This window comes from Epinephelus fuscoguttatus, linkage group LG9 (genome assembly GCF_011397635.1).
Source record: "Epinephelus fuscoguttatus linkage group LG9, E.fuscoguttatus.final_Chr_v1".
Classification (NCBI taxonomy): domain Eukaryota; kingdom Metazoa; phylum Chordata; class Actinopteri; order Perciformes; family Serranidae; genus Epinephelus; species Epinephelus fuscoguttatus.
In genome coordinates, this window is record NC_064760.1 from 17,651,828 (window position 1) to 17,665,462 (window position 13,635).

The 13,635-nt window shown below is 38.5% G+C and overlaps 1 protein-coding gene across 1 annotated transcript in view; it reads left to right on the top strand.

The window, feature by feature from the left end:
* The window catches only part of xpnpep2 (X-prolyl aminopeptidase (aminopeptidase P) 2, membrane-bound), a 30,261-nt gene extending 17,663 nt beyond the window's left edge, over positions 1 to 12,598 (top strand). The window contains exons 11-21 of the mRNA XM_049585000.1: positions 627 to 716; positions 1,151 to 1,260; positions 1,478 to 1,555; positions 5,198 to 5,269; positions 5,353 to 5,413; positions 5,673 to 5,742; positions 5,958 to 6,062; positions 8,321 to 8,380; positions 8,510 to 8,586; positions 8,677 to 8,766; positions 12,098 to 12,598. Coding sequence (XP_049440957.1) covers positions 627 to 716; positions 1,151 to 1,260; positions 1,478 to 1,555; positions 5,198 to 5,269; positions 5,353 to 5,413; positions 5,673 to 5,742; positions 5,958 to 6,062; positions 8,321 to 8,380; positions 8,510 to 8,586; positions 8,677 to 8,766; positions 12,098 to 12,298 — 1,014 coding nt within the window. The 3' untranslated portion in view covers positions 12,299 to 12,598. The remainder of the gene's footprint in view (positions 1 to 626; positions 717 to 1,150; positions 1,261 to 1,477; positions 1,556 to 5,197; positions 5,270 to 5,352; positions 5,414 to 5,672; positions 5,743 to 5,957; positions 6,063 to 8,320; positions 8,381 to 8,509; positions 8,587 to 8,676; positions 8,767 to 12,097) is intronic.
* The last annotated feature ends 1,037 nt before the right edge of the window (positions 12,599 to 13,635 follow it).

Here is a 13,635-nt window from a genome sequence, read left to right on the forward strand (position 1 = left end):
TGTTCATCTACTGTTAGCTCACCTAGCAGCACTGAGCTAGCTAACGTTACAGCTCAGCCCACAAGCCAAGTGCCATCTAGTGTTATTATATTTGAAAGAAGGCAGACATCTCTACAGCCGATATCTCCAACACTCTGCAACTCACACCAAAACAATCTAGACTATTAAACAGACCTAAATACAAGGAAAAATATATATTTTATGTATGGTTGAACTGTCCCTTTCAGTGAATTCAAATCACGCAAGGTCATTTATTTGCATATCACCAAGCTGCATAGTTATTTTGTAGAATCAGCATATTCTTCTGTGCGGAGTTTACATGTTCTGCCCGTGTCAGCGTGGGTTTTCTCCGTGTACTCCAGCTTCCTCCCACAGTCCAAAGACATGCAGGTTAATTGGTGACTCTAAATTGTCAGTAGGTGTGAATGTGAGTGTGAATGGTTGTCTGTCTCTGTGTGTCAGCCCTGTGATAGTCTGGTGACCTGTCCAGGATGTACCCAACAGGATAATAAAGGAAAAGGAAAACAGTCCAATCTACTTTTTAAAATGAGAGGACAAGGCCTCTTCTGGAGTAAAAAGCATTAAAGGTATATATCGTTATAGATTATTATTTTTTCATCATGTAGGAAAAACTCCTGACCAGCTCCTACTCTCCTGTGTTGACGACAAAAGCAGTGAAAGACGAGACGGAGCAGCGAATCCTGAGAGATGCTCACGTATGTCATCTGTACACAGACACAGTTGCAGCTCTACATACATGTTCTGCTCACGGTAAACACAGCCACACCATCATGTACATGCACACATGAGCACCAGTGGTTATGAACACCTCTAAAGATAAACACTTGTGGTTTTTATTTACATCTGTACTCCCAGATATGAGCCTCTAATACATTTACGTGAGGCTGTTATCATCCCAGGAACTCATTAATCAGCCTTCACTGTCAGATCTGCGAGACATTTATGAATCGTTCTCATTGAGTGCTTGAACACTTCAGTGATCACACACCCTGATGCATTTATTACCCTGTCCAAAGATGTCTGAACAGCCTTGGAACATGACATGTAAATCGTTGGTCAGTGTGTTTTGTGTTGTTTGTGATTGATGCCAAGACTCTCCTAGTCAGTGTATCATTGTGGCTCCGTGTAGGTGAGGGACGCAGTCGCGGTCATCCAGCTGCTGATGTGGCTGGAGAAGGCTGTGCCAGAGGGCAAAGAGACCGAGCTGACTGCTGCAAAATACGTCAATGATTGTCGCAGGTGAGTGTACACGAGATGGAGGAGAGCTTGGAGATTGTATTTGCTGAACAGGAAGGGCTTTGCTACCTCATGTCAGAATATCAGTGCTGTAGAGCGTAGAAAACATATTATGAAGTGACATAAAGGCAGAGAGAAAGACAGTGAGGCTGAAACTTATACATGTACATTAATTTAAAAAGACACTCAAGTCACAGTTAATATAAACATTACATTACAGTAAACAGAAGGACAGCAGAGGCCCAAGCTTTGAGACAATCTCTGCAAGTGGACCCAATGCTGCACTTGCCCATTACAGGTAAGATTTATTCATACTCTTCCTCTTCTTACTGACTTATTCATTTTCTTATACATCATACATATGTATGTGTTCTTCGTCTTTTAATATTATTAAGAGACCACAGAGGTGGCTTTGGACGTATTTCCTCACATTACTCTAAAGCCTTTTTTCAAATTGTGTTCAAGGATGCTCAGGCATCCAAGACTTAAGAGCCGACTGCCAGCCATCATTGCATTCACGTCCACTTTTGTCCAGAAGAAAATAAGCAAAACAATTCAAAATTCAAACAATGACTTATTCTCATTGACAAGCATTGTCTTTGTGTCCAAAGTCTGATATAGCTTCAAAATAAAAACTAATAACTGTGACACAGTGTTGCACTCTGTAACATGAATACCTGTTTGAGTAATGTTTACGACATACTACAGTGCCGAGCTGGTTTTGGAAACTACTGAACCTTTTTAACTCTAAACCTCATATTTGGGATTGTTTTAATATTTACATTTCAGTCAGAATTAATGGGCTTAGAGCTAAGTCCCACAGACTCCAGATGCCAAAAAGCATTGTTGGTGGCCTGGGAGATTAGGATGCTGACTATGTAATCAACAGTGGTGGAAGTAACACTCAGATCTTTTATTTAAGAAAGCAGAGTAGAGTAGAAATACCATGATCTAAAAAATATTCCATTAAAAGTAAAAGTCCTGGATTGAAATGTAAAGATGTTTCTCTCCCATGAGGAAACTTTTACAGCCTTTGTTACCTTATTAGCCAGATGTTGGGTGATACTCATGTGGAAGTCCCCGACACCTCCTTCACACACTCTATGGATAAGGGAAGTCCTTAATTTTGTCAAACTGGAAAGAATCAGCTTTTAGTAGCTTTGTATATTACTTTGCACAGAGATGCCTCTCCTCATGAGGAACAAATTTGCCTCAAGAACCCATAACTTCCGGTTATATAGCTTTTCCGCCACATTGAATTTTTTGAAAACACTTAAAATCGATCTCTTCCCAGGAAGTTTGACCGATCTGCATGAAACTCAGTGAACATAATCTAGGGACCAATATCTAAAGTTCCCTCTTGGCAAAAGTTGGAAAACTTACTAAAACTGAGCTTCTATAAGGCAATGAATATTGCGGAGGGCGTGGCTCATCACATAAAGGTGTATAACATCTCAAGGGTTTCACCGATCACCTCGCAACTTTGTAGGCATATGACCACACATAATCTGAGGGGACCCCTCCATTATTGACCTGATCAAACAAAATGGGGGCGCTAGAGAGCTGATTTCTTATCTAGGCCTAACCACCATATCGATTTGGACTAAACTTGGTAGATATGTAGAACAGGACGCCTCAAGGTAACTGGAGAAATTTAACTCTAACTGGCAAATGGGTGGTGCTATAACAACAGAAAAATGCTTAAAAATAGCTAAAATGCAACCGATCGCTTATGGCCGAAAGTTTGTTGTTGTTTTTTTCCTTCTCATTTTTGGTATGACTAAGTCATGGTATGGTATGCTGTACATAATCATGGAAACTGTCAGTGTGTCATTCTGTCAGTCAGTCAGTCATTCTACCAGTGCGCCCCACTTTTAAGTCAAAACAACATATGAACACTTTATCTATCTGCCTTTCAACGTGCTACCTCAACTACTAATGTACAGTTTCAGCCCACTAACTATCCCACTATTGGCAATGGTACTACTGTACTTTCAATAAAGCAGTCGAACTATCAAATTCACAAAAACTCTGTCTGAATACATTGCTCTTCTTAATGGGTTGAGTTGACTATTTAATCTGCAATTCCTATGACCTGTATCCCAAACACACACCATGTGACACTGTAGGTGGGCAACTGTGCACTCAGTGGGTATGGAGTAGTTTATTTATTTATTAGGGTCCTGGCAGCTATTGTAATCCTAGATATTCTTCTTCTTTCTTCTTTCTTCTTCCGAGGAAATCATACTTCCCATGGGTGAAAACTCACCAAACTTTGCACAAGGGTCCAGTCTCATGCCAGATATCCTCAGCTGTAAACTCAATCCAATAGTCCTGATGGTGGCGCTACAGCAAGCGTCTGAAGTTCAAAACTTTGAAAATTCATAACAAATCAAGCATATGTGCTACAACTTCACAACTTTCATCAAACTGTGGCCCCAATACTGAAGAAACTTTTGTACATTTAAACCTATTAAAAATTATGAAGTTCATCACTGTTTTTCAAAAACTGTAAAACTTCTTAAACCTATCTCCTCCCACAATTTTTGTTCAATTGACTTGAAACTTGCTACAGAGCATCTTCAGACTGTCCTACAAAAACTGCGTTTCTCAGATTTTTGATTTATCAAAAATTGAGACTACAGTGCATCAAAATGTTTGACTGTAAACAGTACTGTAAACATATACATGCAAATTCTTGCTAAATAAATCTTCAGTGTTCATGGAAAAAAAATTACAAAATTCTAGAGTCATGGTAGATGATGTGAGGCAAATTTCAGAATTTTATCTCAAAAACTGAATTTTTGACAGCATTTTGAATTTTGCTCTAATGTGAACAATTGGAGTCAATATAAAAATGGCAATTTTAAACATCAGTTTTTCACTTATGGAGCAAATCAATCATTGTTACAAACAAATTACCAACATCTCCATGCTGTCTAGATGCAATATGTGTATTTTCAGATTTTTGTTTCAATAACTGAATTTTTTACAGTGGTTTGAAATCTGCTTTTCCATGCATGGACGGCTGCTAAACCTGCACGTCTGGCTTAGTCAATTTGTGAAGTTACACATGAATTGTCACTGACTAATTAGCTCAGTGAGATAGAAATTGATCCTTGGTCTCAGAGGTTCTGAGTTCAAGCCTCAGCTGATGCAAAAGGCAGATTGTGTTGCTAAATTCTTAAGTGTCTTCCAATTCTTCTGCTTGTTGCTCAGAATTGACTAAAAATGCCCGGACCCGACCCATCGCTGCGCAGCAGCTATAATTTATTTTTTTTATTTATTTGTCTTATGTATGTTTGTATATTGATATAGTTATTAAAAACAACTCTTTCTGGATAGTCCTAATATTTGTTTTTAGTCCTAATATTTATTCCTCTGAGAATATGTGGTAAATTGTCACATGTTCTCTGTAGATGAATAAAGCAGAACAGTTAAATTGTTGAATCTCCTCTAATAAGCTGGTGAAATGTTACAAAAACCTTAGAAACTATCTCTAGGTGGACTATCCAAATAATGTGTAACCAAAAATTAAATAAAAGTATTTCGTATCTACAAGTGTAGCAGAGTAAAAAGTACAATATTTCCCTCTAAATGTACTAGAGTAGAAGTTCAAAGTTACATAGAATGGAAATAAATGGAAAATATATTCAAGTCAAGTCAAGTCACTTATATACAGCACTTATAAGTAAATTTACTTGGTTATTTTCCACCACTGAAATTTCCCCTGTTTGAATCTGGACAGGGACCTTTGTTAGTTACCATCCCCCCTTTCTCTCATTGCTCATGTCCTGTGAGCTCTCCACTCTCAATCCACAAGCTTTAGAAAATGTTGAGCAGTGATGTAAAACTTTTAAAACACCGACATGGTCCTTTAAGTGTGCTACAACTACCATCTCCACTGCTGCTGATATTGCTATTTCCTGTGTTGTTGCAGCCCTACAGAGGAAACAAACAGGAGGTTGACAGTTGATGAGATGTACCTGGTGGACTCTGGCGGCCAGTATCTGTGAGTAAAAACACACACACTCCAAGTTTCACCTTTCATTACTTGCATGTGAAATGAGTCATCATGTCTCTCACTTCTCTCAGAGATGGGACCACTGACATCACTCGGACAGTTCACTGGGGAACCCCTACAGCAATGCAGAAGGTAATGCTGTGGATATTACAGTGAAAGTGTGAAGAGATATTTACATTTTTACTGTCCAAACACAAGAGATTGCGGTGAAGTTTTTTTTCTCTTTCTGTATATTTTTATTTATTGACATCATTATAAAAGTTTACTTTTTGACTTTTGGCCGTAAACCTCTGCGGTAATGTCCTCTCAGCAAACGTTAAAGGCCACATTATACAAAGTAGTCATTTAAAACACCCTTTCCCCATCATTAACCAAACGTCTCGCTTCACAGGAGGCCTTCACTCGAGTGCTCATGGGCAACATTGAGATATCCCGAACCATCTTTCCCTCAGGGACAAGAGGTGGGAATGAAAAACATTCATGCATGTTTATAAAAAGAGATTTACAGTTTAATAATCCAACCCTGAAACATTTCCTAGTTTCACCACTAGAGAGCCCTGTTTCTCCACTTTGTGATCAACACTTCGTGATACTGTTTGAGTGGATGAAACGTAGACATGTATCTCCAGCAGGATGTTTGACTCCAGCTCTCTGTGTGGCTTCTGTGTATCAACAGGCGTAAACATGGAGATGCTGGGTCGCCGAGCATTGTGGGAGGTGGGCCTGAACTATGGACACGGCACAGGCCATGGTGTTGGAAACTACTTTGGAGTTCACGAGTGTATGTTCTCTTTTTGTTTTACATACATTTTTTGAAGTTTATACCCCCAGTATGTATTTAGTATTGTGAGGTCTTCACTAAAAACACCTTTTAAAGCATAAATCCATTCGACTGAAACAGAGTTCAGGGGCAGATTTCAATGATGCCTGATGTCTAAAAGCATCATGATTAGTATGCACAAGAGGCTGTTTTGCATCAAATTGAACTTCATTACACTGCAGTGCTAATGCAGTAAGTGGGAGTGATAAAATTAATAAACTGGCGAGCAGTTTGCATGTTTGAGCACACATTTCATTCTGCAATGCAACCACTTCTAACATGACCAAATACACCTGAACATAAGGAGCTCAAAACTCTGCACAGGTTTGGAGAAGGCGCCACAGGGAGACGGATGATTCTCTGATTACTCATGTAATTATTTGTGTAATTCTCCATGAACTGATTAATCATTTAGCCTGAAAAATGTCAGAAAAATGTCAGAAAATTGTGGAAACCGTCCATGACGATTTCCCAGAATGATATCTTTAAAAGTACTAATTTTACTGATTGACAGTTCAAATTACAGAGATTCAGCTCACAATGATATAAAACAGAGAGAAGCAGCCAATATTTACACTGGAGAAGCTGTGACCAGAGAATGCTTGAAGTCTTCTCTTTAAAAATGTCTCAAATGATCAACTGATCATCTAAGTCGTGGGGGCAGCAGGCTGAGCAAAGCACCCCAGACGTCCCTCTCCCCAGCAACACTTTCCAGCTCCTCCTGGGGGACCCCAAGGTGTTCCCAGGCCAGATGAGATATGTAATCCCTCCAGCATGTTCTGGGTCTGCCCCGGGGCCTCCTACCAGTGGGATGTGCCCAGAACACCTCCAGTGGGAGGTGCTGAGGAGGCATCCTGGTCAGATGCCCGAACCACCTCAACTGACCACTTTCAATGCAAAGGAGCAGCGGCTCTACTCCGAGCTCCTTACCCTGTCTCTAAGGCTGAGCCCTCCACCCAACGGAGGCACCAAACCGCTGATCCATCTCACGCTCCAATCTACCCTCACTTGAGAACAAGACCCAAGATACTTGAACTCCTTGAGGCAGTAACTCTCTCCCCACCCAGAGGGGGGCAATCCACCAGTTTCCGGCAGAGAACCATGGCCTCAGATTTGGAGGTGCTGACTCACATCCCAACCGCTTCATACTTGGCTGAAAACTGCCCCAGTGCATGCTGGTAGTTTATACCTGACTAATTGATTAAATGAGTAGTAATAATAAAAATAAGTGTGATAACAATAATGATAATTATAATAACAATAACAATAATAATAATAATAATGCATTTTATTTATAGGCGCCTTTCAGAGCATGTAAGGACGCCTTACAAGAAACAGTTATAAAAAGAACAAGCACCATTATATCCATAGATCATAAAATCAAACCGTCTGGTTATATACAATAAAAGTTAATAAAACGACTAGACAAAAATCATAATAATAAATATTAGGCATAAAATCATCATCATAAAGTCATCGTCAGTGTAGGTCACCATATGTGCGTCTCCGTTAAATTAGACCGAGTATGCCAGCTTGAAAAGGTGTGTTTTCAGACAGGATTTGAAAGTGGAAAGGGAGTTAAAATTGCAAATGTCGTGGGGGACAGAGTTCCAGAGGCGGTGGGTAGTGGTAGTCAAGCAGGCAGGTGGCGATGGGAGTTGGATTAGAGAAGAGGATTTAAGAGTACAGGAGGGTGTGTAGGTATGAAGGAGTTCAAACAGGTAGGAAGGGGCTTGATTATGAAGGGCCTTAAAGGTGAGAAGCAGAATCTTGTGTATTTAACAGGAAGCCAGTGAAGTCACTGGAGAACAGAGTGTCACTGGAGTGATATGATCTATGGAGGGGTTGTAGTAATGATACGGGCAGCTGAATTCTGAACCAACTGGAGTTTATGAAGGCACTTGAGAGGGAAACCAAAGAGGACAGAATTGCAACAATCAATACAAGATGTAACCAAAGAATGAACTAGGATAGTAGCGCTATTATTTGTTGTAAAAAATATTCTAAAAAAAAGAGAAGTATGGCGTTAACATACATTTTTATAGACAAAGTTTAATAGACCCCACTGATTTGAAGGAGGACACATAGGATGGGATATGAGAAACGATACAGAGTGCATAAATTATTGCACACAACTGAAATGAATTTAAGGTTTATTTTCACTTGGTTTCTGTGGTATAATCTTATTTCACTGATGTAATATTGTAATATTTTTCCAGGGCCCGTTGGCTTTCAGAGCAACAACATTCCCTTCAGAACCGGCATGTTCACGTCTATCGGTGAGATTTTATTCTTTCCCTAAATCAGTCAACATGCACTGCAGATAAACTTACATTATGATAATTTTAAAAGAAATTAACTGGCTCAAATGTTCTAATGTTGAAAAACTAATGAGGATTTTCTTAAAGAACCTGGGTATTACAAGGAGAATGACTTTGGGATTCGAATTGAAGACGTTGCTGTGATTGTGCCCGTACACACAAAGGTAGATATGAAACAGAGCATCTCTGATGATTCAGAATCATATCAGGGATTTCCTGTAACATCTTTGTGAATGTGCTTTTCTTTCCCTCAGTATGGTCATAACTACCTGACCTTTGACACTGTGTCGCTGGTTCCATATGACAGAAAGCTGATTGACACCTCGCTCCTCAGCTCAGAGCAGGTAAGACACTGTATCTGACTGCATGATAAACTATACATTGAGAAGTTACAGGAATGTCAATGTCACTTCTTTTAAAAAGCAAAAGTGTTAACCCAACACATTAAACCAATTCCCTAGTAACAAGCTACTGTATAATGTAAATTTACCTCCCCAAGGATTTGACCAGTTTCCTGTTATACTTGTAAATATCTTTCAGTTTAAGAAAATGTGACATCAACCGAGTATTTTCGTTTTCCTGCTGTAAGTCTGCTGGTTTCCTCCTAAAATCCCCCCTTTACACTTGAGGTCGAAGTTCCCCTGCTGCCTAGAGATGAAAACATTATTTGAGAAAACAAAACCACGTGTGAAATCAACTTCTGTGTTGTTGTTGTTTTTTTTTCATCTTCAAAGTAAATCTAAGACATTTTTTGGAGCATCATTGTACAGAAAAGAATGTTGCGGTTACTTATAACAATAACTAATATTAACTTTTTAGATAGAGTGAAAAACTGTGATGTTTTTGGCTGCACAATTTTAGTTCATCTTTTTCCTCAACTTCTGTTTATTCATAGTGCACATCATCCAGAGTCTTAAGATCAGTGGTGGAAAGCAACTAAGTACATTTACTCAAGTACTATACTTAACTACAGTTTTCAAGTACTTGAACTTTACTTGAGTTTTTCCATTTTATGCTATTTATAACTCTACCCACCTACACTCTACATGAAAATATTGTTTTTCAGTTCACTGCATTTACTCAGCAGTTGTAGGTGTTGATTTCTTCAGCTACACTTTGACTTCCTGCAACCACAAAAAAATGCTCCTTTCCATTGATGCAACAGTATTAACAATTTCAAGACATTTTTCTGCAGAGCAAGTACCTTTACTTTTCCTAAAATAAGTACATTTGGCTGATAATGCTTTGTTTCTTTTTCTGAAGTATGACATTGGGTGCAGGACTTTCACTTGTAATGTATAATTATATTTTTGTTCTGGTATTTTAATTTAAGTAAACAATTTAAGCAATTTTTCTGCCACTGTCAGCACAGCAATGATCATTTATTTTGTATTTTTTGATGATGTGACCTGACCAGATGAAAGAACAGAACAAAAGTGGTCCAAGAATTGATCCCTGATGAACGCCACATTTGACATTAAACCAGGAAGACACAGTATTATGATATATTTCTACTTAATTTTGTCTGTTATCCGCTGTTTACTTGTTTACTTGATACACATGCACGTGGAAGCAGTGCACAAAATTCAGTTTACTAAGAATAGCCAAGCAAGTAATAGATGACCTGATTTCCAAAAGGCAGTAAGTTAAAGACGACACATTATTTCTTATTTTATGCAAGATTATTCTTTTATTTCAATCTTTATTAGTATCAAAATAACTTAAAAGGAAAAGAACCTAAAGCAAAAGTTTGGGACCCACTCTTTATGGTAAGTGCCTAATAGTACCCCCTTTGGCAAGTATCACAGCTTTCAATTCTTGTTTGGGGGATTTTCACCTACGTATTCTTCCTGCAAAAGGCCTCTAGTTTTGCACTGCTCTTTTGAGGTCTATCCACAGATTTTTAATGATGTTTAGGTTGGAGGATTGTGAGGTCCATGGCAAAACCCTCAGCTTGTGCCTCTTGAGGTAGTCCGTTGTGGATTTCAGGGTGTGTTTAGGATCATTGTCCTGTTGTAGAAGCCATCCTCTCTTCATCTTCAGCTTTTTTACAGATGGTATAATGTTTGCCTCCAGAATTTGCTGGAATTTAACTGAATCTGTTCTTCCCTCTACCTGTGAAATGTTACCCTTGCCACTGGCTGCAACAAAGCATGATCAATCCACCCCTATGTTTAACAGTTGGACAGGTGTCCCTTTTTTCTCTAAGCATACCTTCGTGTTGAGTCCAAAAAGTTCTATTTTAACTTCATCAGTCCAAAGGAATTATGTGTGTCAGGCTTGTTTAGATGTTCCTTTGCAAACCTCTAATGCTTAATTTTGTGGTGAAGACACAGCAAAGGTTTTCTTCTGATGAGTTCTCCATGACAGTCATATTTGTACAGGTGTGACTGCACAGTAGAATAGTGCACCACCACTCCAGAGTCTGCTAAATCTTGCTGCAGGTCTTTTGCAGTCAAACTGGGTTTTTGATTTGCCTCTCTAGCAATCCTACGGGCAGCCCTCTCAGAAAGTTTTCTTGGTTGAGCAGACCTCAACTTGACCTCCACAGTTCCTATTTACTGCCATTTCTTAATTACATTACAAACTGATGAAACAGCTATCAGAAAACACTTTGCTATCTTCTTATAGCCTTCTCCTGCTTTGTGGGCATCAGTTATTTTAGTTTTCAGAGTGCAAGGCAGCTGTTTGGAGGAGCCCATGGCTGCTGATTGATGGGACAAGGTTTCAGCATTCAGAGTATTTATAAAGCTGTGAAAGTTGCATCACCTGGGCTATCCTAATGATGATTGTGAACAAGTCAGAGCCAAGCTAATTAAGGTCTGAGACCCTTGTAAAAGTTGTCTAAGAGCTTAAATATCTTGGGGTACCCAAACTTTTATATGGAGCTCCTTTCCTTTTTTACAATCTAAAAGTGTACAAAACAAAAATAATACAGTACTCTTGCTTGTTTAAAAGCATGTTTCATCTTTAACTGCATGCCTTTGGAGATCAGTTCATCTTCAACTTACTTAACTATTCACAGTAAGAGAACACTTTTGCATGCCACTGTACACCTTTAGGCTCGTTCATGACGTTCATAGAAGGACCACAACACCACCAAACACCAAAATACTGAAAATTTGAAAATGATCTAATATAAAGTGTGCAGCAGTTCAAGTCTTTTCCTGACAGTACTTCGAATCAATCTGACAGCAGCCAATTATCCAGTGTGGTCAGGAGAGAAAGGTGCATTTGGTAATGACACCAGCAGACGGAGACAGTGATATTATGTTATATCACGTGGTACTTTAGTTTTAAAACGCTGTGGTTAATGAAACATGGACGGCAGCATGCAAACCATGTGGTTAAATGATCCCAAATAAAGACTGCAACTTCTACTTGAGGATTTCTTCCACAACTGTCAGCATAGCAATGATAATTAATTGTGGATTTTATTTTACAATGTGACCAAGTGGCAGAACAAAATGTTAAGTGGTCCAAGAATTGATCCCTGTGGAATACCATATTGATTCTAGACCTGGAAGATATGGCATTATTATACTATATTTCTGTTTTATTTTTTGTGTTTGCCACTGTTTACTTGTTTATTTGATATGCACACACACAAGGAAGCAGTATGCATCTTTAGGCTCGTTCATGACTTTGATTAAGAGTGTTGTTTTCTCACTCCAGCTTCAGTGGCTGAATAAATACTATGAGACAATCCGGAAGCTGGTCAGTCCTGAGCTGGACAAACAGGGACTTCAGAAGGAGAAGGACTGGATGCTCAAACACACAGAGCCCTTCACAGAGTCTGGCTCTTCAGCGTCTGTCTGTTCCTCCTCGCTGACCCTCATCGCTATGGCTGTCGCTGTCCTCCACAACGTCATTTGAGCATCTTCATCTCTCTTGCACATTCACAGCAGACTTGCGCACTAATGTTACCCCTATGCAGTCTCTACTGAGCAGCTATACCAGGTTGAGAGGTGTACTGCAATTTAGCATTTTTTAATTGAAGGATATATTTGTTTGATAATTTAATTGGGTGGGTAAATGATTTATATTGTGGTGTTTAAAAGTTTAAAATGATCCTATGTGTGATTGATGTTTTAGCTTTTTGGTTTTTAATCTGGACATTTGTATGACCAGCTGATATGATTTTTATTTTATTAAAGTAAGACTCTTTGAAACAAGGGTTTGGCCACAAGTCATGAATTTGATTTCATTTTAACTTAAAAAAAAAAAAAAACATGAAAGACTTGCAACTGTTTTGATTTCACACATGCAGGAAGGCACTTTATTAATACCAAGGGGAATTAAAGTGTCCATGAACTATGATACAGCATAAATCACATCACACTGTAAAATAAAATACAAAATAAGATAAAAGTCAAATAGTACATAGTAGATAAATCAAAATATCATTGCCCAGTGTCAGCTCGGTGGCCACAAACATTTTTAGATGTTGACATTTGGTTGGAATGTAGGTTGTGATATTAGGTTAGCAAAATTCTGTGTCAGGACGCCCAATGCCAACTTTAATTTGATGTAAAAAAAAAAAAAAAAAAATGATCACAAATAACTTTTTGGTTTTAGGTTGTGTTTTTAAATACAAAAATCCAGTGTCATTTCAGACGTCTGATACCAATGTCATCTTGACATAGAATGACAACATTCAGTCGTAAGGAATGAAGAACAAAACCCAATGTATGCAAAACATCATATTGTTAACGTTCACACAACATGAAATTTTCATGTCATTAGACATTTAAAATATCGTCAACCCGATTTTCATTCCAACCAAAATTTAACTTCTGTCTAACGTGAAAGGCCAATGTCTTCCTGATATCATATTGTCGTCCGGTGCCAGCTGTGGATCCTTTCTAGTAAAGAAAGTAATTTTAAATTCAGTGTTTCTCATCAAAACATTGTATTATAGAGGCCTAACAAACATGCTGACTACCAAGTGGTAGAAGACTCCTTGGGGTACCTTAAAATAACGTTACTGTATCTCAGTGCAACTTGAAGTACTTCTTTGGGTATATTTTCTACATTATGCCTCTACACCACCACATTTAAGAGTGAAATATTTCACTTTTTTCATGTATCTAATCACTAGATACTTTGCAGATGAAAAATTGGAGATTTAAAACAGGATCAAGTTATAAAATATGGTGCATATTTTCATGGGTTAACTTGCCTATTTAAAATAAGTATTTAAAATTAGCTCC